The sequence below is a fragment of the Chanodichthys erythropterus genome, chromosome 23, assembly GCF_024489055.1.
Source record: "Chanodichthys erythropterus isolate Z2021 chromosome 23, ASM2448905v1, whole genome shotgun sequence".
Classification (NCBI taxonomy): Eukaryota; Metazoa; Chordata; class Actinopteri; order Cypriniformes; family Xenocyprididae; genus Chanodichthys; species Chanodichthys erythropterus.
In genome coordinates this window covers 8,430,675-8,457,852 of record NC_090243.1, presented here as the reverse complement: position 1 = coordinate 8,457,852, position 27,178 = coordinate 8,430,675, and the positions used below count along the sequence as shown (strand labels likewise).

Below are 27,178 nucleotides of genomic sequence, written 5' to 3'. Positions count from 1 at the left end.
GTTGGTTTCATACATTTTTGTATTTTCATAAATATTTACATTGAAAAGTGGTCAAATGTGTAGGCTTCAAGTAATAAAATATTGGTAACACTTTGTTTTAGTGTTCTTGTTACACATGGTTCATGTAGTTACTATAATAATATCTATAAATTATCCATAATTACATGCAACTAACCCTAAACCAAACCCTAATCCTGACCCTATAGGGCTGGACAATAGAACCTAAAATCAAAACCTTGATTAATTGAACATTTTACCTCAATTACGATTATACCCAATCTTTTTTAATAGTTTTTAGGGACAGTACAAAATAGGACATCATAAAAACAGTAAACAATAAAATGTTGTCCATTATTAACCCCTTACATGATCCCCCTGCCCAAAATCAATGTCAAAAATAAATATAAAAAATAAATAAAATTAAAAATAAAAAAGGTAAAAATGAAAAATTATACGTGTGTGTGTGTTTGTGTGTGTGTGTAAAAAATAAATAAATAAAAATCAAATAATAAATAATTTCTTAAATTTCCTTCTAAAAAGATCCTTCTGATAAATGAAAATGATGTATCACTGCTAGTTACAGGTGTGCAAGGTAAATTTAAGAAGGGATCCCAGGTCTTGTGAAAAGTTTTAAGTGAACCAGAGAGTCAGCATCTTAACTTTTCAAGCCCAATGCAGTAGAAAATGTCCTGTATCCACCGGTATGTTGGAGGGGAAACATGGTTCCACTTAAGAAGGATAACCCATCTGGCCAAGATTGTAGTAAAAGCAATAACTTTACGATCTCAGGCCACCAAATCAGGCCTAGGGGAGACCCCAAAAAGGGCTATGAACGGGTCAGGGTCAATACTAGTGTTGAGAGTGTCTCAAATACATTGGTCCAAAAGGTTATCAGCTGTGGACACGTCCAAAACATATGCAGATGGTTGGCAGGTGACTGCTTGCAACGGTTGCAGGCAGCACTCTTGTCTGGGAAGATTTTTGCCAGTTTAGCATTGGTAAAGTGAGCTCTGAATAGTATTTTACATTGCATTAAGCCATGCCTGGCACATAAAGAAGAAGAGTGTACCTGGTTCAACATGTTATGCCATAGATCCTCTGTAATAGTAATGCCAAGGTCTTACCTCAATTACGATTAATGAACAATTTTTTTTTATTTTTTTATTTTTTTTTTGCCTTCATAGCTTACTGACAAGGTTTGTACTGCAAATATGCTTGACTTTTGAAGGTGGAATATTTTTTCCTAATGAAAGAGTGCTCCGACATAACAGCTCACTTTTAGCAGTTATTTTATCTATGGTTTGTAACATTACTTACAGATTTCTGCTCATTGTAAATCAGATACAGATAAATTAGCACAGTACCAGTACATTTATTTGAATGCATTAATGTGAGAGTGATTGCGTGTGTGAAGTAGTCATACCGTCTCTCCATTAATTGTGAAGCTGTGGGTTGTAAGTACTTACTTCAAAAGTAGAAAAACATATGCTATAACTTGAGTTTCTAAGCTGCTTTAGTGATAAATCACAGGACAGTGTTGACAACGAGTTTCTGCTCTTCTCTCTTCTCGTGATGTGCGAGGCTGTCTAAATGAGCGTTCCTGCATCAGCGTAGTACCTCAATATAATGATATGGTCTAAAATCACGAGCAAGCATTTAAACACATACAGTTGACAAACATTCGTGAGGACGCAAGCAAAAGTGATCTCACTTCGGGGATCATCTGTGTGTGTTGACTCGGCATTTGAGTTCGCCTTCATGTTGCTTCCATGCCGCTGACTGGACGGGGCCATAGTATGTTTTTAAAGGGAAAGTATTAACAGAAATTAAAAAATGAAAATTATTACTTTTCGATTAAGCGTCCAGCCCTACCCTAACCCTATAGTAAATGCATGTCGTTAATTAATATTACTCAGTACTTAAATGTATATTTACACTGTAACAAGGACACCTTAAAATAAAGTATAACCAAAACATTTTGTACATATTTTTAATATGATTTTTTATCAGTTTTTAATCATCGTCATTTTCTTAGAGTCTAATTTAATAAGTTAATTAATAATACACTTTTTTTTTCTTTCAAGGATTTCAGCCTTTTTCTTTTTCACAATCTCTGGATGGTTACACCACAGATTGCATCACCTATTTTTATTCAGAAATTTAAAAAATGTTCATCATAAAAAGTGTCCTTATTTTTGCAATTATTTCATAGATATGGATAAAAATGAGCTGTGTGTCATTGACCCTGATGCTGTCCTTAGCAAGCACCTTTTTATTAATAAATTCTGAACATAGTTTTGACAGCAATTTTGTAATGCCATGTCTACACAAGGCGCAACCTTTACAAATCCATTTGTCCTGTTGTCAGAAGTAGTGCAAGTGCATGGAGTACTGTACATCATAAATAAAATAGGGCATTCGTTTCCTTTCGGGGACGCATCACACCTCGCACACTGATTATAATGAGTTCTATTGGCTTTTGCTGCATTGTGTTGCACTGCTCACTTTTAGTGTAGACACATTGTAAGGCTAAATGAGAGTGTTGCACTCACTGTTTGCATATAGTGAAACCACAGATTAAACCAAGTCTCCTCTCAACCTCTCTACAATTCTTTTGCGTTCACCGTATGGGAAAAGCAGCAATCTCATGGGGGCTTCTCCACCCTCCAGCAGTTGATTGAACAACAGAGCTGCTCCTCAGAGCAGGAACGGAGGGGAGATGAAAACAGACTCATTAATAATGAAGGGAGAGTGAGGCTGAGTGCCAAAGCTAGTTTAAGATGCTGAGGTATTTCACAAGTTGCTCTGCCTGAAAGTAGGTCAGCCTGTGAGACCAGCACTTTTCAAACTGACTCACCCACACGCCGAACACAGGCTTACAGCTCGTCATGCCTGCCTGATTCTGGGTATATTCAGGCCTAGATTTGTCAAGAGATGTACGGAATGACTGTTTGTACCTGATGTACCGGAACGAGTGATTTTATCTCAGGAGTTCGCCAGGTCACTGAACTGTTGGTCAGATGCCTTAATGTTTTTGGTGGCCATAGCTGTAGAAAATCTGATAACAAACGATAGAGAAACAATTATTAATTTGTGAATCAGACTCAGTCAGAATGCAAAATAGATATACACTACTGTTTAAAAGTTTGGGCTTGTTAAGGTTTGTTTAAGAAATGAATAAAAGAGGCATTAAATTAATCAATTATGACTAAACATTTATAATCTTGCAAAAGATTTTTATTTCAAATGCTGTTTGAATGCTGTTGTTTTGAACTTTCTATTTATCAAAGAATCATGAAAAAAAATGGTTTCCACATAAATATTCAGTAGAAAAAAATGTTTAAATATTGATGATAAGAAGAAATGTATCTTGATCACCATATTAGAATGATTTCTAAAGGATCATGTTACACTGATGCTGAAAATTCAGCATTCCTATCTCAGGAATACGCTAATAATTAAAATATATTCAAATAGAAAACAGTTATTATTCTATTCAGTTATGTTCTATTTCATAATATTTTTGTTTTTACTATACTAATAAATGCAGACTTGGTGAGCTTAGAAGACTTCTTTCAAAAACTTTTGAACACTAGTGTATATATAATTCACACAGAACAGTAAAATCGCTCACAGTTACATTAACTTCTCAGTCAGATCACATGTTCTTCTCTGACTTCTCATTGGTAGTCAAATAGCTGCTCGCTGCAGATTTATATTTAACATTTAAATGTTAACGGTGATGGATTTTTTTGTGTGTTTTCATATCTGACTTTGTTGTTTTTCATGTCGCACTCTTTGTTTCTGTAGTGGGATGGTGTGGGACCGCTGCCAGACACTGCTGAGCCCCCCAAGGGGGTTCAGATGCTGTGGCATCCTTCGATAGTAAAGCCCTACCTCACCCTCCTGTCTGAGTGTTCCAACCCGGACACGCTGGAGGGGGCCGCCGGGGCACTGCAGAACCTGGCTGCAGGGAGTTGGAAGGTAAGACCTTGACTTGGTATGCAACACATATTGTTGTTTAAAATACAAATAGGTTAACTGATGTTTATGAGTCAGAATTTATCATTGGTTTTGCTTTGTGGATTAAAATCTTATGACCTTTGTTAAATATATGACCATTTTAGTATATGCCAATGTATTTATTTATTTGTTTCTTTGTTTGTTGGTATCTGTCTATGACCCCATTGGCTATTTTTATTATTATTATTATTAATTATTGGTAGCTTTCTGAGTGGAAGCCAATGTTTACTTAGGGTTAGGTTATTTAAAAAAAAATTAAAAGTATTCATAATATTTATTTAGTATTTATTTGTTTGATTTATTTTTAATTATTGGTATCTGTCTGAGTGCAAGCAAATATATTTAGGGTCGGAGCACTAACCCCCTCTGGCACGTCTACGCCAGAATACAGTACTTGCAAAATTAGCTGCATCGACCCGACACAATCTCGCCTCATGTTCACGTCCACGCGAGAGTGACAAAATGCTTTACGGTAATTCAAAAACAATGTATATATTATGACTTTATAAGACAATTTTGAAAATTACCCACCTCCATCGAGTTTACTGTATTTGCAAATTACCCACCTCCTCTTTCTTGCAAAACTACTGCGCTGGTGAGCGTTGTAGTCGTTGTAGTCCAGATCTGCGCTTGGAGTATTTATGATCAAATCTTACTGAGTTCCGCTTTAAGTTCAGCTTATTACAATTACATTTTGAGTTCACGCAACTCTTTTCTATTAAGTACAATGAACTTTCATTATTATTTGAGTGAAACAAACTCATTTCATTTCATTAATTTCACTGTTCGGTTTTAAAGTATTTAAAGAATTTTAAAAAATATTGAAATGTTTATTTATTTGTTTATTTAATCATTTGTATAATTTTATTTTTAACTATTGGAAGCCAATGTATACTTAGCATTAGGGGCTTGGTATATTCGCTGCAGTCAGAATCTAAATTTATTGAACGGTGTGAGAAGAAATGGTGTAATATTGCATTTTTCCTTATCTGAAACTAGTAGCTTTCATCAGATGTTTAAACCAGTACCAATTTCCCTCTTGGCTTCTGCTTCTCTCTTTGTTCTCACATCCTTTTTACCGTCTCTCAGTGACAAAAGCTTGTTTTACCTCTGTTGCTCGAGAGCTCTAATCCACCCGATGTGCTCTGCAAGATCAATACTCTCAGATGGAGACAGATGCAATTGGATTGGATTCGTTTTGAAGTCTCATAACAGGTTTAGACCCCCTTCAAGAAGTTAAATGAAAGCGGCGTCCCTACGACCCCTCTCCACACCTACAGGGCATGAGGTTGTATACGTGTTTGTTGTTGGGTTGAGTTTGTAGGAGAGACAAACAAGAAAGCAAAAGAGAGGAAGAGAATGTCTGGTTCTCATAAATGGTCGCTCTGTTTGTTCATCTAGAAGAGCTGACATTGAGCCCTGGTCTAATATGTGTGAACTAAGCTCTCTGTTTATGTTTTCAAAGTTCATTTTAGACAGTGGGATTAGCAAATCCCACGCTGTGAGTTCTAGGAAATGAAAACAAAGCCTTTAACTTAAGACGGATCAAAAAAAAACATAAGCGTGAAGAATGCTTTGTCATCAAGAACTCCTTTTCAATTACATTTTCAAGGATATTTCGTTTATTGTGCTTCTTTTAGCACAAATAGAAGTTTTAATGAACTGTGATTTTCACTAAATGACAGATTTACATATTCATACAACCCTTCTATTATTCTATTTTTATTTTTTTTTCTGATCCTAGTAAGCTGCCTCTGTGATATACTTCAACACAATCTCAGCCAATCTGACTTCCAGCACAACGCCACAGAATTAGAAACTAAGTGTCAGACACTTGTCGTGGTCACGACTGGTTAGAACAGAAATGAAACAGATTGCTTGTTAGATACCATGTTAGGCAGCATCCTAACTGCACAGGAACCTCACAAGTGATTGAAACACTCTACATGTGCAGCAACTCAAGTAAAGCGTGCAAGAAGCTCGCCTAACGAGTCGATTTTAATAGTTTTGCATTAGCTTGTTGCTACACTTTGGAGGCAGCAGCACAGCTGTTTTCAACAATTATAATAATATTTTCAACATTTCAACAATAATAAGAAATTTCCTTGAAAATTCAGCTTTACCATCACAGATATAAATTACATATGACAACATACATACATAAAACAGTTGTTTTAAAGGCTCACTGTGTTACTTTTGGCTCTCTAGCTGTTTATAAACAGAACTGCATGCGTCTTGAGGAAGAACATTGTAGCCGGAACTACTTCTCTCTGTTTATGTCTGTGATGAGTCACACAGGTACTGGGATACTTTGCAGCGGTTGGTGTCCTGCTCTGTCTAAAATACTCAGAATAGAAACACTTATTATAGGGGTACCGTAATGATTCTGTTACAGATCCCTTGTTTCCCTGGACTCCATTTCCCAGAATCCTCCTGTTCTCCACACCTGCACTCACTTCCCTCGTCAGCTCCTCATCGTCACTCATCACCTGCACCTGGACTCTATTGTCAGCACTCCCCATATATTGCACTCACTCCCTTCACTCCTCGTCCGTTCTCTGTTTTGTTAAGGTGTCTGTCTGTTGTTCATTGCCATTGTTTGAAGTAAAGTCTCTATTATCGTGGAAATCCGTATCTGCCTCATCTCTCTACCAGCCACCCGTAACAGAAGAACGGACCTAAACCGACCGGATTTTCCACGAAAAAAAAATGGAGACTTTCCCCAGCTCCCTGGATCCAGCTCCTCCATCGCCTCTCACCCTAACAGCCAGCGAACGCATTATCGGGCTCCTGCAGGTAGGACGTTCGCTGGAGAGGTATGTGGAGGAGTTCGTTGAGCTTGCTTACTTGTCTAACTGGCCCGACGCTCAGTTGATCTCCCTGTTTTTGGATGGATTGGATGACGACACTATCCGTTTTGATGAACCTGTTTTTTGTTTCTCCTTAAGCGAAACTATCAATTTAATTTTGTGGTTGAATGGCTCCAAATTCTTAGTGAAAGAGGTTCAGGATCAGTGTTGTCGTCCGGTCCATCCAGAAACACGGTTGGCCGGGCCAGTCAGTCAACCTCCGGCTTCCTCCGCATACCGCTCCAGCGAACTCCCTGCCTGCCCCAGGCTGGACCCATATTCCGCTACTGGGCCCAGTAAGCGGAGGAGGAGGAAGAAAGCGGCCCCAATGTCTCCAGAGCCCGCTCCAGTATCTCCAGAGCCCGCTCCAGTATCTCCAGAGCCCGCTCCAGTATCTCCAGAGCCCGCTCCAGTATCTCCAGAGCCCGCTCCAGTATCTCCAGAGCCCGCTCCAGTATCTCCAGAGCCCGCTCCAGTATCTCCAGAGCCCGCTCCAGTATCTCCAGAGCCCGCTCCAGTATCTCCAGAGCCCGCTCCAGTATCTCCAGAGCCCGCTCCAGTATCTCCAGAGCCCGCTCCAGTATCTCCAGAGCCAGCTCCAGTCCCCACAGAGCCAGCTCCAGTGCCTGTGGGGATTTTAATTGTATTTGAGGGGATGAAATGGCCCTCAACCCCAGTCTCCGCCGAGCCAAGTTCTCCAGTCTCCTCCGAGCCAAGTTCTCCAGTCTCCTCCGAGCCAAGTTCTCCAGTCTCCTCCGAGCCAAGTTCTCCAGTCTCCTCCGAGCCAAGTTCTCCAGTCTCCTCCGAGCCAAGTTCTCCAGTCTCCTCCGAGCCAAGTTCTCCAGTCTCCTCCGAGCCAAGTTCTCCAGTCTCCGCCGCCGAGCAAAGTTCTCCAGTCTCCGCCTCCGAGCCAAGTTCTCCAGTCTCCGCCGCCGAGCAAAGTTCTCCAGTCTCCGCCGCCGAGCAAAGTTCTCCAGTCTCCGCCGCCTACGAGCCCTCAGCTCCAGCCGCCGCCGCCGAGCCCTCAGCTCCAGCCGCCGCCGCCGAGCCAGCCGCTCCAGCCGCCGCCGCCGAGCCTGCCGCTCCAGCCGCCGCCGCCGAGCCAGCCGCTCCAGCCGCCGCCGCCGAGCCTGCCGCTCCAGCCGCCGCCGCCGAGCCTGCCGCTCCAGCCGCTCCTAGTATGGTCTCTGTGATTGAACTCTCCAGCCCAAAGACTGTTTTCCCTCCCTGCCTCCCTCTCCCGCCTCCTCCAAGTCATGTCTATACTGCACCTCCACCTCAAGCCCCCTCGCCCAGATCTCCACCTCGGACCTCTGGGCGATTACCTTCACCCCGGCTCCAACCTCCCTCTGCTCCGCCGTTGCCCATCAGTCCTCCAGCTTCACCAGTCTCCATCCTGCCTCCACTCACACCTTGGTCATTCATCAGCCTGCCCTCCCCTCTGGACTTCACTCCTCCGTCTCCGCTCCGTCACTCCGTCCCTCGGATTCAGTTGGCCTCCTCACTCCCCCCGGTGTTCGTTTTGTTGGCTGTCCTTCTGCTTTCACTGCGGCCTTCTGGAGCCCCGGCTGCGCTTCGGTCGGCGGAGCCTTCGGTTCCGCCATCACCCGCCAGTCCTTCAGCGACGCCTGGGCTCAACGCCTCGAAGGCTTCGGCTCCTGACCCGCCATGGCTGCCCGCTGCACCTGACCCGCCATGGCTGCCCGCTGCACCTGACCCGCCATGGCTGCCCGCTGCACCTGACCCGCCATGTATGCCCGCTGCATGTCTGCCCGCTGCACCTGACCCGCCATGGCTGCCCGCTGCACCTGACCCGCCATGGCTGCCTTCGGCTCCTGACCCGCCATGGCTGCCTTCGGCTCCTGACCCGCCATGGCTGCCTTCGGCTCCTGACCCGCCATGGCTGCCTTCGGCTCCTGACCCGCCATGGCTGCCTTCAACCCCTGACCCGCCATGGCTGCCCACGGCTCCTGACCCGCCATGGCTGCCCACGGCTCCTGACCCCCCATGGCTGCCCACGGCTCCTGACCCGCCATGGTTTTTGGACCTGCCCTGGAGACCTCCACTCCAGTTTACTCCTTCCCCTGCTCCGGCTTGAGGTCTCCAGGGCGCCCGCCCCCCTCCCGGTTGTTACATCTACGGCGCGAGGACGCGCCTACCGGGAGGGGGAGGTACTGTTACAGATCCCTTGTTTCCCTGGACTCCATTTCCCAGAATCCTCCTGTTCTCCACACCTGCACTCACTTCCCTCGTCAGCTCCTCATCGTCACTCATCACCTGCACCTGGACTCTATTGTCAGCACTCCCCATATATTGCACTCACTCCCTTCACTCCTCGTCCGTTCTCTGTTTTGTTAAGGTGTCTGTCTGTTGTTCATTGCCATTGTTTGAAGTAAAGTCTCTATTATCGTGGAAATCCGTATCTGCCTCATCTCTCTACCAGCCACCCGTAACAGATTCATAAGACAAAAACACTGTTTGGAAGATGGATTCATGATGTACTCGCTCATTACATAAATTTTGAAAACAAAAAAGTTACATAGTGCACCTTTAAATTGTAAATAAATATATATATATATATATTTACAATAATAAATAAATATACCATATATATATATATATATTTTTTTTTTTTTTTTTTTTTTTTTTTTTTTTTCCACTGATAAATTTCTCCACCGATAGCCGATTATTCATAGTGATATCTGCTGATACCGATAGCGATAGTTTGGGGGTTCTACCTTTTATACCTTCTTTTAAATTAATGATAATTTCATTATAATTAATCATGAATTATTATATTTTTAATTATTATTTTTTGAAAGAAATGCAAATAAAAACTTTATTCTCTCCATTTCATCAACTTGTTTTAGAGTAACTGGCATCAATTATAAACAAAAACACATTTCTCAAGTTAATATTAACACACATTAACAAAATCCTGAAGATTAAATTAATATTTATTAACTTTTTTATTAAATACTATTAATATTGAACATCAAACTGGTTTCTTAGCATTTTCTTTACACAACACCAAAATGCAGTGCATTTTACTGCCCTCTTTTGATTGACAGGATATATTGACAGCCCTGACTATCGGCTGTTTTTATCTAATTTGCTTTTATCAGTGTATATATATATATATATATATATATATATATATATATATATATATATATGAGTGTGTGTGTGTGTGTGTGTGTGTGTGTTATATATATATATATATATATATTATGTGTAATAATATTACTATTTTTTGATAAAATAAATGCAGCCTTGGTGATAATAAGAGACTTTTAAAAACATTTACATTTTACAGACTACAAACTTTTGAACCATAGTCTAAGTAGCTTATTTTTGCTATATGTGATTAGTCTTTTCAGTACACTTGGGAATGACTTACATCTGTGAAGGACACATGTGATGCTTTTGAATTTGTACAAAATGAGGTACCTATTAGACAACCAAGTGTTTGGAACAACTTTCAAGTCTGAAGTGCTCCTGTGTGTGTAAATGTTGTCTAGCTTATAAGGCTTTGGGACAGAGCCTTTCTGTTATTGTGTTTTTGTCACTCTTTTTCTTATGCACACATACAGAGGTCATCATAAATGAGGAATGTGAGGGGATGCCTTCTGGGCCGTATGCTGCGGTCTCCCCTGTTGCAACAGAAGTGCCGGGTAGCGGAGAGTTTAATCTGAGCTGACACTCCGTCACTGATAAAGACTGATCCCACAGCTGGGGTCATACATAGAGAACCTGAGAGAGCAAAAGCTCTGAGCTAGTATTAGTCTTTCACTGTAACCTGGGGAGTGTGATTACACTGTCAGCGGGGAGATTAACCAAAATGAGACACTTGCCCATATGGCATATCCAACTTTGAAGATGCACTTCATGGTTTGCTAAAAACTGCTGATATGAAAAAAATATACAGTATATTGTTAGAAAACTGTAATAATATTCAGCCATGGTGTCATTGTCATATTTAGCAACTCATACATGTTTATTTGTGTGTGTCTCCCCTAGTGGTCAGTGTACATACGTGCGGCGGTGAGGAAAGAGAAGGGTCTGCCCATCCTTGTGGAGCTGCTGAGGATAGACAACGACCGTGTGGTGTGTGCCGTCGCTACCGCGCTCAGAAACATGGCCTTGGACATCAGAAATAAAGAGTTGATCGGTACGGTCCTTTTTTCCCCTCTCTTGACTTTCTTCTTTTATTTTATCAGTCACTGTGAATCACTTTGTTTCAAATGGTTCTGAACTGTGGGATTTATAGAGCTCAGGGTTAACAGCTGTGGTCTCTTTGGCTTCTCTGTAATAAAGTCCAGTCTCTTGTGTTTTAGCCAGTGTGGTAAAGAGGGCCGTTCATAGCTCTTAGCTCAAAGGAAGATAACTGTCATTTTATTATTACACATTTCCTGGCCACTCATCATTTTAAATGGGTTCGGAGGCATAAGGCTGCACATTCTAGGCTTGGTGGACAGCTTTTGTGGAACTGGAAATAACCATATGTGACCCGCTCTGGCGAAATGAGTCGGAAGTCGCAACGTTCTATTTTAAGATATGGGCTGATAATGTGGAAAAACAATGAAAAATTTTTTTTTTTTAAGCTAATTTCAAAGAACAGACTTTCAAAAATAATCTCCCAAAGTTTCGTAGTCCAGATAATTGAGTAAAGGTATTTAAATGGCTGTTAAATTTGACATGGTTTTACTAAATTCGCTGGAAATTAACTTCTCAACTCCTCTAGTCACTTATGAGCATTTCACGGTATCCCCTAAAACGTCACTATCTCTGCTCTACAAATACGGTGTTACACATTGTATAGAACCAATCAAAAAGCTTAGAAATGTAAACACTCTGAAAATTAATCCAAAATCAACATAATATATTACGGTGATCACAAGATATTACTCACGTAATGATTTAACATACACCTCTAAACCGGAGTTTACCGCCTGTTGGCACCACCTGGATGCGGAAAAAATGAACAACAATTTTTCAAACTATTCTTTATGCTATCACCATGAAATTTGAACCAGATGCAGCTGACATATAGGAGAGCATCACCAAAAAAGATTTTTTTTAACGATCTTATTGTGTTCCTGAGTTATTCCATGTCAAATAAAAAAAAGAAAAATTATTTTTAAAAAATTATATATATTTTTTGTCTTTTATCAGCTGTTTCGCAGCAAGAAAGTGTCCAAATGTAATGTAATTTATATTTTCTTAAAATTTAAAATGTTTTCTATCAAATGATACCGCTCATTCACTCAAAAAATGAATGATATGATTTTAAAGCTTTTCTTTTTTTTTTTTCATTGCCAACTATATTGGATGTGCTATGCAACTCAAAGATTTTGCATGGAGGCTACTCAAGGGTTTGTTCAGAAGTAACTAGTTTGATTTAGGTTTTGTTTTGGTCTGATATTTACTTGGGGTTTTTGTGCGGCTGACTTTACTGCAACTCAAATGTTTTGAAGGTTTGCTTGGAGGCTACTTGAGTTGTTCCTTTTGAACTGCTTTGATTTTTGTTTTGTATTTATGTTTTCTTTTGGTTAGGTTTTCAATTGTTTTGTTTTGTTTTTTTATTGTCTGGCTTTATTGAAAGTGACATGCATGTTTTTTGTTTGTTTTGGTTGGGGTGTTTTGTTTCTTTTTTATTGTTTTGTTTGACAGACTACTGAAAGTGACATGCAACTCAAGTTTTTCAGTTTTGATTGGGGACAGCTCAAAGGATCATTCCAATTGAACTGTTTTGATTTTTGATTTGGCTTTTTGTTTTTGTTTTGTTTTTTTGTTTGTGTTCAGCTGACTTTACTGGAAGTGACATGCAACTCAAAGGTTGAAGGCTATTCAAAGGGTCACTCCAAATGAAAATTAGCAACTGTCTCATCACGAAGGGCCCTTCCTCAGCATCATTAGCAAACTGTACATATAATTGTCACTTTGAGGAAGATCATGTGATCATGGGTGGTACGTCCTCAATTAATTTTGTAAACTTATTTATTTGTACAGTACAGTCCAAAAGTTTGGAACCACTAAGATTTTTTATGTTTTTAAAAGAAGTTTCGTCTGCTCACCAAGGCTACCTTTATTTAATTAAAAATACAGTAAAAAACAGTAATATTGTGAAATATTATTACAATTTAAAATAACTGTTTTCTATTTGAATATATTTCACAAAGTAATTTATTCCTGTGATGGCAAAGCTGAATTTTCAGCATCGTTACTCCAGTCTTCAGTGTCACATGATCCTTCAGAAATCATTCTAATATGCTGATCTGCTGCTCAAGAAACATTTAATGTGTACAGTTGTACAAAATATTTGTGTACAATATTTTTTTTCAGGATTATTTGATGAATAGAAAGTTCAAAAGAACAGTGTTTATCTGAAATCTAACCTTTGGTAACATAATAAATGTCTTTACTGCCACTTTTGATTGATTTAATGCATCCTTGCTAAATAAAAGTATTCATTTCTTTAATTTCTTTTCAAAAAAATAAAAATAAAAATTCTTACTGACCCCAAAATTTTGAACGGTAGTGTATAATGCTACAGAAGCTTTGTATTTCAGTTAAATGCTGTTCTTTTGAACTTTCTATTCATCAAGGAATCCTGAAAAAAAAAGTACACAACTGTTTTCAACATTGAAAATAATCATAAATGTTTATTGAGCAGCAAATCAGCATATTAGAATGATTTCTGAAGGATCATGTGACACTGAAGACTGGAGTAACGATGCTGAAAATTCAGCTTTGCATCACAGGAATAAATTACTTTGTCAAATATATTTAAATAGTACACAGTTATTTTAAATTGTATTAATATTTCACAATATTACTGTTTTTTACTGTATTTTTAATTAAATAAATGTAGCCTTGGTGAGCAGACGAAACTTCTTTCAAAAACATTAAAAATCTTAGTGGTTCCAAACTTTTGGTCTGTACTGTAACTCACAATCCCAACAGAAAATATAATTGTCTTGTAAATTAAATGGTAAGTTCACCCAAAAATGTCATTCCACACCCGTAAGACCTTTGTTCATCTTCAGAACACAAATTAAGCTATTTTTGATAAAATCCGATGGCTCAGTGAGGCCTACATTGACAGAAAGTTAATTAACACTTTCAGTGCCCAGAAAGCTAAGACATTTAAAACAGTTCATGTGACTACAGTGGTTCAACCTCAATGTTATGAAGCGACAAGAATACTTTTTGTGCATCAAAAAAAAACAAAAAACAACTTTATTCAACAATATCTAGTGATGGGCGATTTCAAAACACTGCTTCATGAAGCTTCAAAGCTTTACGAATCTTTTGTTTCGAATCAGTGGTTCAGAGCGTGTATCAAACTCCCAAAGAAGCTTTGAAGCTTCATGAAGCAGGGTTTTAAAATCTAGATATTGTTGTTTTTTTTTTTTTTTGGTGCACAAAAAAGTATTCTCGTCGCTTCATTACATTAAGGTTGAACCACTGTAGTCACATGAACTGTTTTAAATATGTCTTTAGTAGCTTTCTGGGCATTTGAAAGTGTTAATAATCTTGCTGTCAATGGAGGCCTCACTGAGCCATCGGATTTTATCCAAAATATCTTAATTTGTGTTCTGAAGATGAACGAAGGTCTCACGGGTTTGGAACGACATGAGGGTGAGTAATTAATAACAGAATTTTCATTTTTGAGTGAACTAACCCTTTAACATATTTTCATGTTTGTTTACCACAAGTGCCACAAAAAGCAGCCCTGCACAAGTTGAAATCAATGTAAAATAATGACACAAGGCTAAAGTTGATGCAAATGTTTTATTTGCTACAATAATTTTATGGATAGATTTTGCTGTGCTATTAAAGTAGGAATCAGATACTCTATATGTAGAGGTGTGGGGTGTTCCAAACACGTACATGCACAAAACAGTTAAACCGTGCACCCTTCAGAGTGCTCACTTCAAGTGCACTGCCCTTCAGAGTGAATAGAGCATAGTGATGCTCGCTTTCAATGGAATTCGCCCAATATCTTTTTGAGTGGTACTTCATCACGTTTCCACTGTTTAGTATAACATTAAAATGAAAGAGATGTTTTTAATTGCTTGGCACGCTGTGCCACATTAGGAGAGCTCAGGTTATGCCTCTGAATAGGAAGGACAATGTTTTCACGGTCTTTGTGACTTTCATGGTCATTGCTGACTAAGAATGAACCTTTTCTGTAAGAATAAAGTGCTGGTAGTTCTTTCATTGTTTACTCTCAACGAAGAGGTAAAGTGGGTCAAAATGACTATGTACCTATTTAGGATAGTATAAATGTACCACTCCTCCATGACCATCTCAATATCTGCTTGTTTATACATGTTCTGTAAATGACCCGTCCATAATTGATATTATTTCCTCTAATCATGTGTCATTAGTTTTGAGGTTCCTGCAACTGGGACATGACCTTCCCTTCATACAGAGCTGCAGGTGTTTAGGATAGCAAAATTAAACATATTAACAAGTACATGACAGGATCAGACACTGCATCACCAGGCTCAGTCTGAATGACAGAAAGTGGTCCGCTGCGGGTCGCCGTTGTCACATGCTGACCCGCCGCATCAGGTGCTTAATTAGAGCTTGTTTTCCTTCTTCCTTAATCCCATCTCACACTGATTCACACCATTTCAAATATTCCCAGTGACATCACCAGTAGACTATTGATCTCACCCGCTAATAAACGTGGTTTCCCTGGTGAGTCTCGCCGTCTCTATGGCAACGGCTCCCCAGTCTCGTTCTGCTGCCCCTCTCTGCTCCCAAAACAACTGGTTTGCATTTGCCACCTGGAGTCTGCCTAGATTTGCACATCATCCATAATCATTTCTGATTATGCAGATTGCATTGTCTTCATTATACGTCGCCATTGAATTGTGCTTTCTGTCTTTGTAGATTTGGCATGTATAGATGCATCAAAAATAACCTGCATACAGTACATGTGATGCACATATAAATTACTATTTTTATCAGATTGCAGAGTTTTGGGTCCGTATAAATAGTACATTCAGACTGTAAATTAATTCATATTGACAGAAGTGTGTGCATGTAAACACGGTCTGTGACTGGCGGCTGTTCTCACACTTTGCTTTTATAGACAGTTCAACATGGCCATCCATCAAAAGCTTTTGAGAGCCGTGAGCAATGAAATCAAGCAAGGTCCCTCTTTTTGTATATTCTCTAACAGTCTTTTCCTTTCATCCATGATTAATTTTACATGTTTGATCACTGAATCTATATTTGAACTATTTTACAAAACTCATAAACATTTAGCTTAGGGATGAAAACTGGGCACATGAGTTGAATGTAAATAGCCAATTCAGTTCTGCCGTTTGATCACGTATTAAATTGAAGATTGATTGTTTGTATAAATGTATTTAACCACCCAGCTTCAAAGCATCAAGCCTTATCCTGGAGCTTTGATATTGAATGCTGATAAACAGCACATGGCAAGATCATAAAATTCAGATAAGCTTTTTTTTTTTTTTTTTTTACATGAAGTTAAAAGAGAATGAATTTTGCTGCATTTTCATTTTATGTACACTTTTGAAGCTCATTGACATTTTGTAGACCCGCAGGTACATTACAAATGTAATCTCTGTTTCTGCTTTGACCTTTTCTCTTTTATAATAATTTTTATTGCCTTTTTTGTCACTTCCTCTCTGCAGGATTGAGGCCACCCAAGATGTAGGTGACATTTTTCTTCAGTATAACAGTAAAGATTTTTAGCTGAACCCGTGGTCCTCGGTGATTCATATAATGGAAGTCAATGGGTGCCGTCACTTTGAGATTCAAAAAAACATATGCAGACAAAACTAAATTAATACCTGTGGCTCCTGATGATACATTGAGGTCTTAAAGAAGCTAAATGATCGCTCTATGCAAGAAACTAAACAGCATTTACAGCATTATTGCCTGTAATCCACAGCATCTGTCCTTCAGGACAGCCTGCAGTGCGAGCTTCCTGTCGCATAATGACATATGCATGGGAGCTCAAATGCTGAGAATCTATGAAAAGTCAGTCTTCCCAATTGAGATTATGCATATAGGGTGTGGCATCCAGGGTAAGCACAAGTAACTATGATTTTGATGAACAATACACCACACTCGTCTTCCCTCTCTGTTGTAAACAAACACAGCGTCTGCTCACCTGTGAGTTTGCTCCCGCGTCATCATGCGACAGGAAGCTCGTGCTGCAGACTGTCGTGAATGCGCTCAGGATCGTTTGCCAAGGCTGTGGATTAGAGGTAAAAATGTTGTAAATAATGTTCAGTTTCTTGCGTAGACTCATCGTTACGCTTCTTAAGACCTCAATGTACCGCCAGGAGCCGCGAGTATTGCTCTATTTTGTTTTGTCTGCATATGTTTTTTTGAAACTCGAGTAACGGCACCCATTATATGAATAAGAGAGGACCACGGTTTCAGCTAAAAATCTTCTTTACTGTTCTACTGAAGAAAAAAGTCACCAACATCTTGAATGGCCTGAGGGTGAGTAAATTAACAGCAGATTTTCGATTTTGGGTGAACTATCCCTTTAAGTATCTTTTTGGCTACTTTGTGGTTTTACTGAGTATCAAAGATATTAGCAACTTTTACTTCTCTACTTGATGACAATTTTTAATAAGTACATGTACTCTTTTCTACAATACATTTGTTATGAGCAATGCAGTTACTAGTTTATGTTTTACTTTTTCTGCAGCAGTTTATTTCTGCTACAAAAAAGTGATATCGCCATCTGCAGGCCATTGGAGGTTCTATATCTTGTGTGTTTTGCCCTTACTCACTCAAACTTGTCAACAAGGTGAGTGCATTATCAGGTAGTTGCTGAATCACAAGTGTTTCATAGATGAGATGAGGTCATGACTGCTGCCGGTAATGAGGACGAAACCAGCACGTCCAGTGCAAGTAGGCTTTGAATATTTAATTTTTACTTAACATTATTTTATTTATTCAACCTTTTTGAAGGATATTTACTTATGCCCTTTTTGAGCACTTGAGCTAAACAGAGACTTGAGTGTTTGTAGACATTTAAGTGGCTCACATAAAACATGTGATTGCTCTCCTCACAAATCACCTGTTTCCTGGTTAATAAAGTCCTTCTGAAGCAAAGTGATGCATTTGTGTAAAAAAAAAAAAAAAAAAACGTATTTAACAAGTTATGAAGTAAAACAAGTTATGAAGTAACACCGCCAGTGTTTTTTTTTTTTTATATATATAATATACTATTTTGTGGGCTCTAAGAAATATTTTGTGTATTGGCAGGTTAAAAAAAACATGGTCTACAAACATCTGCATTAAAGGATTAGTCCACTTTGAAATAAAATTTTCCTGATAATTTACTCACCCACATGTCATCCAAGATGTCATTGTCAGTCGAAAAGAAATGAAGGTTTTTGATGAAAACATTCCAGGATTATTCTCCTTATAGTGGACTCTTCAATGGCCTCTAAAAGGTTGACGGTCAAAATTACAGTTTCAGTGCAGCTTCAAAGGGCACCAGACGAGGAATAAGGGTCTTATCTAGCGAAACAATCGATCATTTAAAAAAAAAAAAACAGAAAAAACAACTGTATATGGTTTATAAACACAACCATATACGTGCTTCCGCTTTCCGTATTCTTCAAAAAGCTTACGCTGTATGTCTGCCTATTCTACTTTCGGAAAAAAACAAAACTGCCGCAGCATTCGTTTCGTAAGTTGACACTATAAAGAGAATAATCCTGAAATGTTTTCAACAAAAACCTTAATTTCTTTTCAACTGACGAAAGAAAGACATGAACATCTTGGATGACATGGTGGTGAGTAAATTATCAGGAAATTTTTTTTTGAAAGTGAACTAATCCTTTGAGGAGAATATGTACTGTATATTTGTCAGTGGGTTTTAGTATGTGATTTTCGATGGATGAGTTTTAAACATAATGTATTTAATCCCCAAGATGCAGTTTGAGGCTTCAACAGGCACAAGATCAGGCATAGCGGGCATGAATGAACACAGACACAAGTTAAGCATAGCAATGCATGAGCAGCAGAGTAGTTTGATTTGTAATCGGAATGACTCTCCAAACTTTCAGGTAGCAAAACTTCTTCAGGCTTTGAAATAGGAGGGTATTGGTGTGGGCATACGGACCATGATGAGACATGTTCTTCAGAGGACTAGCAGATAAAGCTTGGTGGATTTGTTGGAAATGTTTGAAGTTGTGCTTTATGCTTGAAAACCAGCTTTACTCGGCTTGTTTCGAAGGTCCGACATTTGAGTTGACTGAGAGGGATTTGAAAAGTTCTGATCCATCATTGAAAGTTTCATCCCGGATTTGATGACTGAAAGACTCATATTTGCCGCCCACCTGCACACAGGATGAGAAAAGGGGGCATGTGCTCAACAGACTGGCCTTTAGAGAAATAACTAAGTGTGTGTGTGCAGCTGTGACCAATCGACGTCCTCTCTCGCTTCAATTTGCAGCCAATCTTTCCATCTCTCATACGCTCCCTCATGCATCCGTTTGGTCATTTTTCCATCTTCCTTTCCTTTATCTGTTTTCTCTCTCTTTCATTAGGAGATTGCCAGAGGTGCCTCGAAGCAAAAGAGCTGCTTCATAATAATGACACAAGAAAATCACCACTTTATCTTTTCGGTGGCTAAATCCAGCCATTCAATCTATCTTTCTATCTGTCCCGGCTGCCCCTCCACAAGGTGGCTCTGTTTAAAATTGCATCCATAGGTCTTCAGAAGATACTTTTGCTTTTAATCCAATATGACAGACATCAAAGGCGGTAACAGAGAGCGATATAGCACTTGAAAGCCACGCTGCCGGACGTTCTCCTTTCAAATAGTCTCCACGGTGGCTGATTTCCAATTTAATTTGCTCCCTAACCTTTAAGAATAATTTTGTTTTAAGGTCTGTCTTCGAATGCCTTGTTGTTTGTACTTCACTTTTATGTCCAAGTCGGCCATTTTCTGCCAATGGGGTTTGAACCTGCTGTTAGCTTCCTAAAAAAAAAACACCCTCTTTGGATCCATTTAAATGTTATTGCAGGATAAAGGCTCACAGAGATGCTGCCCAAAGCCTTTCACCACTGTGTGACATTTCAAACCCAGCCGAGAACCCTCAGGCCTTCATGGAACATTTTACCAACTCTCTTTGAACTCAGATGGAGAATATTAATGCTCTTCATTTTATTCAGATCCATTTTAATATGAAAGTATATCATGTCATTCCAGTTATTATATACAGTTGTCAACCACCTGTGCGTTTTCTTCCCAGAGAAACGGAGTGGTGTTGCTTTCAGCTTAAAGGGAAAATGTAATGAAAATGCTATCATTAGTTACTTTAAAGGGGTCATGAATTGATGAACTGATTCTGAAATGTGCCTATAATAGATGTAAAACGTGCAAGTAACATTCTAATGCCTGATCTGATATGTAATGATTAATGTACAGTCAGATGTTTGTCTACAGTATGTGTCAGAGTAAATCAAACCAGTGATCACGGTCAACTTCACGTTGTTTCTCTTAGTAGGATGAAGATAATCTGTTATTTAAATGGTGATTAAATTGTATAAAGAAGCGATCAAAGAACGCTTCCTTTACAATCGCTGGTTCATCCCTGAGTTCATGAGTTCTGGACATGTGCCAAAACATGATGAAAGCATTTGTTAGTGTGTAGAAATTGACTTGCAATGATGAGATCACTGCTTTCATGCCCTCAACAACATGTCTGTGATCGACTACAATTTTCTAATGACATAGATATAAATGTAATGCAGCACTTTTCATGATTAGTTAACCTTGAGAGCTGTAATTGTAAACGTGCTAAAAGTTTTTAAGCGAGTAATACTTAGCTATTTCGAACGGGAAGATGTTAGCCAATCACAGCAGTGGGCGTTTACACTGAAGCGTAACAGCAGACACGCCCCTTAAAACAGAGCGTTCAAATAAAAGCCCAGGGATCGGAAAAAAATCAGGGATGGAAAAATGCCTTTTATTTCTCAATTATGATGATTTTTGATGTAAAAAGCATACTAACATTATAAGTGCACCCAGGAAACATTATAAAACAACACAGTTCATGACCCCTTTAATGTCTTTAACGGGGGTCTGCAGTAATACTATAATATGGGTAGGCCAATCATTATTTGATGTCATTTTTTTGTGAAAAATGGGATATATTTATTAAGCAAAACAATATGAAATTAACTTCAACTAAAAGCTAAAAAAAAGTTTAAAAAACAATAACATTTTAAGTAAAAATAAATTAAAAAGATAAATAAATGAAATGAAATGAAAATGAATCTGAAATTAAAGTTCCGCCAAAGGTTATTTTTTATTTTATTTTTTTACCATATTACATTATATTTTGTGAAATTTAAAATCTTAAATTAAAATGTATAAATATGTGTACATCAATAATGATTATTTTAATGCATTTTCAGTGTCAGCAAGTGCACTACCTTTGAAAACAAGATTTTTTTCTTAAAGAAAATAATATTATTATTCTGCAAAGATGCTTTCAAATGACCAAAAGTGACAGTAAAGACTTTTACATATTACAAAAAAAATCTATTTCCAATTTCTATTTCAAATAAATTACTTTCTTTTGAACTTTCTATTCATCAAAGAATCCTGAAATAATGTAAAACGGTTTCCACAAAAATATTAAGCATATTAGAATGATTTCTGAAGAATCATGTGACTGAAGACTGAAATAATGGATGTTAAAAAAAATTCAGCTTTACATCAAATAAATAAATGACATTTTAAAATATATACAAACAGAAATCGCTTATTTTAAACTGTAATAGTATTTCACAATATTACTGTTTTCTCTGTATTTTGATTATGTAAATGCAGCATTGGTGAGCATAAGAAACTTTCAAACACGTTAAAAAATCTTACAGAACTCTAACATTTGAACGGTAGTATAAGTGCATTAATATGATACTGTATGCATGTTATTTTAGGCCAAGCTTAAAATGTAACACTCATTTTAATACAGTATATAACCCTTATCCACCAAAGTGTCCTTGGCCTGAAAAAGTTGAAAAATTCTATTATTTCATGCCGTGAAATTCAAACAAATATATTTATAAAGAATCCCTTCTTGCAACATAGTGTACAGGTCAAAACTTGTACATTGCTTATTGTTCTGTTTTGTACTTTCTGGAGCATGACAGACATGGGTACACTAAACTATCATTTGTACTGCATAAAAATCCCTCAAACATATCTACTTTTGTGTTCTACAGAAAGCATACAGGTTTAAAATGCCATGAAGGTGAGTAAATAATTACACTGAACTTTTCCTTTAATGTCCTTTACAGCTTAGGTCTACTAACTTGGTTGGCGAGAATTTAGTGTACATAAAAGCAGCAATAATGGAAGGGTGCTCTCTCTCTCTCTCTCTCTCCCTTTTTAAATGTCTGTGGGTGCGTGTGTATTTGTGGAGCTCATGATGGCCCAGGGCCGTGTAGCTGATTGCCTGTTTTGTGGGAGAATGGGCTGTTAAAAGCTGGAGGGTCTGCACTTACCTCTGATTACCACTAAGCCTTCGTATTCCCAAGAGCTCATAGATGAGGCACTCTAGTGAGTCAAGGTTAGCCTTGAGTCATATACAGTCGCTAGATCTCATTGTCATGTAGCAGAACCGTACGGCTGAGTCCATAAAGAGACTCTTCATTTATCACAAGGAGTGGGAATGTATTACTTAAAGCCCTTTTTACTTCTCCAGTGTTGTTTTTCATGCTCAGGCTGACTTTCTCCACATCCGTGTTCAGAATTAAACCTGTACGAATTGCAGTACTTCATGTTCTTAAAAATCAGCAGCTGAAGAAGTCCCCAGGCTCGTGATTACTCGTAATTATGCCATCTTGTTTCATTGTGATCATAAAGCCTAAAAACTGGACTAAAAATGTCCCACACTTCACCTGTTTCACCTCTTCATGCCACTGTTCCACTGTGGGATCCTGATCACAATGTGTGTCCTCCTGATAAACTTTGGGTTTTTGTCAGATTTGATACATCAAACCATGTGTTATAACTATATTTTCATACATTTTCATACTGTGCAAAAGTTTTAGGCCACCATTTGATTTGTTGTTTTAGCAATGGTATAATAACCATATGTGACCCGTGCTGGCAAAATGAGTCAGAATGCGCGCATGGCTAATTACAAGCTACAGGCAAAACAAGTGAAAAATGTAAATTTCGGTCAAATTTGAGGTTTTTGCAAAAATGAGTTCATTAAGCCCTCATCTAGTGATCCTAATGCTCCAAATAGCAATTAAAAGTCTAAAAGTTTCTTTATTTGTTTGTTTTCTGAGAGGAGTACCTTTCCTTTGTCCATGAAAAACATTCAATTTAATTCACATTTATTTGTATAGCGCTTTTCAAGATACATATCATTTCAAAGCAGCTTTACAGAGAATGCATGTCAACATTACAATTTAAAGAATGCAGTTAGCAAATAATGTAATAATTTAGGCAATTCATTTACAATCACTGTTAACAGTTTAACTGAACGTAGACGCAATGAGCTCCTGGAAAAATTAATTACATTAACAATAATTAGGATATAGAAATTGTGCAAAACATCTGATGTCTAACATTATATTAGATACATGCGGTACAGTTGGTCTTAATATATGTTAATGTTAACCACACAGTTGTTGTATCATAGGAAAAAAGTTGAATATATATTTTTCCTGTAGATATTTGGTTTTGACTTGGTGTTTGCCAAATTTGGTGTTATTACCAGGGATTTTAAGGTAAAAAATAATAATAAAAGTTGTTTGGTGATTTTGTTTTGGAACCTTCAGAGAACTTTAACTCGATTTTCCAACAAATCATACATTATTTTGGATGTTTTTTAGTGAAGAATGTAAAAATAAAATATTATAAATAAATATTATTCAATTATTCAATTAATATTAATATTAAAGGTGCCCTAGATTCAAAAATTTAATTTACCTCGGCATAGTTAAATAATAAGAGTTCAGTACATGGAAAAGACATACAGTGAGTCTCAAACCCCATTGTTTCCTCCTTCTTATATAAATCTCATTTGTTTAAAAGACCTCCGAAGAACAGGCGAATCTCAACATAACACCGACTGTTACGTAACAGTCGGGGTGTACGCCCCCAATATTTGCATATGCCAGCCCATGTTCCCAACATTATGAAAGGCATTATAGACAAGGGCAGAACGTCTGGATCTGTGCACAGCTGAATCATCAGACTAGGTAAGCAAGCAAGAACAATAGCAAAAAATGGCAGATGGAGCAATAATAACTGACATGATCCATGATATCATGATATTTTTAGTGATATTTGTGAATTGTCTTTCTAAATGTTTCGTTAGCATGTTGCCAATGTACTGTTAAATGTGGTTAAAGTTACCATCGTTTCTTACTGTATTCACGGAGACAAGAGCCGTCGCTATTTTCATTTTTAAACACTTGCAGTCTGTATAATTCATAAACACATCTTCATTCTTTATTAATCTCTCCAACAGTGTAGCATTAGCCGTTAGCCACGGAGCACAGCCTCAAACTCATTCAGAATCAAATGTCAAGTATTTAGTTAAACAAAAGCATGATCCTGACTGTCTTAAACCTAAATGGAATGAAAAAGGACTGGAAGGCCAAGAAAACTTTCGAAAATATTATTGTTGTTTTGTTTTTATTTTGTATACATTTTTCCTGTATTTTCTGTGTGTATCTTAATAAAGAGACCAAAAAATAAATATGGATCATCATTAAAACATTGCCAAAACAACAAGGCTGGTGGTGGCCTAAGACTTTTGCATAGTACTGTACTTTTCCAGTTTTTTCATCTTGCCCATTCTGTCTTTTATACACCAATCACACCTAGAGGGAGGATTACATTTATTGTAACCTTTCACATTAAACTGAGAAATTTCATTTGACAGTGATCTGAAAAATAAGCACTTTAAATTGATGCAGCAAGAAATCCATTTACTTCATTTTGGTTGTAATGAAGGAGCTCATTGTTAGAACATTAGAGATAGGATGAACAAAGAGATGATATCACTGATCAATAATTGTAAAAAAAAAAAAAAAAAAAAAAATCAGTAAATATCATATTTTTCCCACAGTTCGCTTTTCAGAAATATCTCACGTCTCATTGGACCGCCTCCATATTGTCAGCTCGTGCAAGACAGACGATTTTGCCTGCGGGTACAAGATAAGGAGACACCAATTAACTGGAAGCTTATTGGTGATAAAACAGAGCCCTTCTGCAGTATGCTTCATGTAGAAAATGATGTCTGTGTTTCTTCTTCGGAGACCATTTGGAATTAGCGGAAAGAATTGAACAGCCTTAGATTAATTTCATTAGCTGTGTGCTTCTGTGATAGAATAATAGGGTGCCAGAAGGAGAAGGACTCTTCTGTGTTTCAAAGGTCAATTTATTGGAGCGTTTGGATGATTAAAGTGGCAAAAAATCTGGAAAATACTCTGTTGCCAACTATTTTGAAATTGGATGGCTACTTCACAGAAATATCTTGTAGGCTTTTGTTCGCACACCAGTTTTAGCAATAATACAGATGTCTACACAATAGCATTTCATGTTTTGTTCTTGGTTAAAATTAGAAATCCTCTGAAGCAGCAAAACAGCAACAATGTAAAAATGTAGACACTTGCGATCTTTGCCTAGTGGGCTACCCTCAAGCTGTTTGCATTTCTCCAATGCAGAACTAAATATGTGACATGTAGGAAAATCTACATCTCAAGTGCGAGTAACAAATATATAATGCAATATTTTGACATGGCAGTACCAATATACCTGTTGTTGAGATCTGTTGAGATCATTTTAAGCAGTTTGAAGCTGATTGCTGTAGTCTATATGTCCAACTTCGGCATTGGGTCTTCCTTCATTTTTTATTTGTAGCTGTTGATCGAACGGTATCTTAGTAAATTTGTTGGCGATCAAATATTCAATATCTCTACTTTCCAAAATTAAGGTAATTGCTAGATTATCAGCAGGAGCAGTTCAAACTAATATCTTGTGTCTCCCTGATGATTGGTTGATATACCAAGGGAGGCTAGCATCCTCTGTGAATTTTTTTTTTTCTTTTTTTTCAACACTCTAACCACTGAATGTGAGATTCTCAATGGTGATTGGCTAATTTTTTTTTGCCAACAAAGGCAAAAGTCTCTGGCTATGGATTTGCCTCCCCCTTCCCTCCTCAACCCCTCAAACTCACCCTAGCACATTTTTCCGAACGGCAGATTTGGCACATTCTGGGAAGTGCAGGGGTGTTTCCGAACAAGAAATTCACATTCTGAGGAATTAAATTAAATGAGTAACTGGGAATTTCATTAACATTAAATGGTCCTTCTCCCATTTTCCACCTCAAAATTTTGGGTAGGCTGTGCCTCCCTTGACGAGCCGCCACTGTCTGTGATATATAATAAATATATATCTGGTGGGCTACTATGGAAGTCTATTTGTGCCTATAGTAAAAAAAAAAAAAAAAAAAAACACTTATTATCTTACATATGTCATGATATGGCTTTATATCTCACAAATGACTTTTCTTTTTATATTTAATCTTAACGTTAACCCCACACTAGGTCTTGTTTACTGTCCACTGTGCATGTGAATCAGTGCCAAATCCAGGGTAAATTACTGCAGTCTTCCTTTATATGTCATTAAAAGTGTTATGTAAATAAACATTGCATTTGGTGTTTTGATATGGCTTCTGTGTGGAGTAAAACCACTCTAGGCAAATTTAACCACAATATAATTGGCTCATAACGCCATGAGGGGGTGTCCCATACACCACTGGCTGAGGAAAGAACACTCAACATCCTGTAGCGATCATTGCGCTTGTGATTGCCTGTTAATATCACTTAGCGTGTTACAGCACACATTTGTCTCTTGCTTCACCAACACAAACACATAAACTCAAGAATCATATTGTTTCTCCCACTGGTCAAGTAATTTTTTCAGTGCTGTGTGAGTGTTGCCAAGTCAATTTGAATTACACATCCCCTGCTGTTCTTTTAATGTCAGAGTTTTCTCACTTTCTCATATTTTCTTTCCTTTGTTCAAATAGCGTGAGTCATATATCCACGCTGCAGTCAGGATAACACCCCCCATAGAAATCTACTGATGCTTAAACTGACACATCTGACACTCTTGAATTGTCGCAGCTCCTTCGTTATTATTCTCTAGATTAAGAATAAATTGTAGCACAATAGTCGTACTGACTGTGAAAAATGTCATCCTGACTATCATAATTACTGCAGCGCTAATCAGCACATCCTTATATGCT

General features: G+C 38.0%; 1 protein-coding gene across 3 annotated transcripts in view; it reads left to right on the top strand.

Annotated features, from left to right (window-relative positions):
* ctnnd2a (catenin (cadherin-associated protein), delta 2a) overlaps positions 1-27,178 on the top strand; it is a 374,070-nt gene that overhangs the window by 311,623 nt on the left and 35,269 nt on the right. For all 3 annotated transcript variants that reach the window (XM_067377392.1, XM_067377391.1, XM_067377393.1), the window contains 2 exons: positions 3,811-3,984; positions 10,893-11,043. In XM_067377392.1, coding sequence (XP_067233493.1) covers positions 3,811-3,984; positions 10,893-11,043 — 325 coding nt within the window. The remainder of the gene's footprint in view (positions 1-3,810; positions 3,985-10,892; positions 11,044-27,178) is intronic.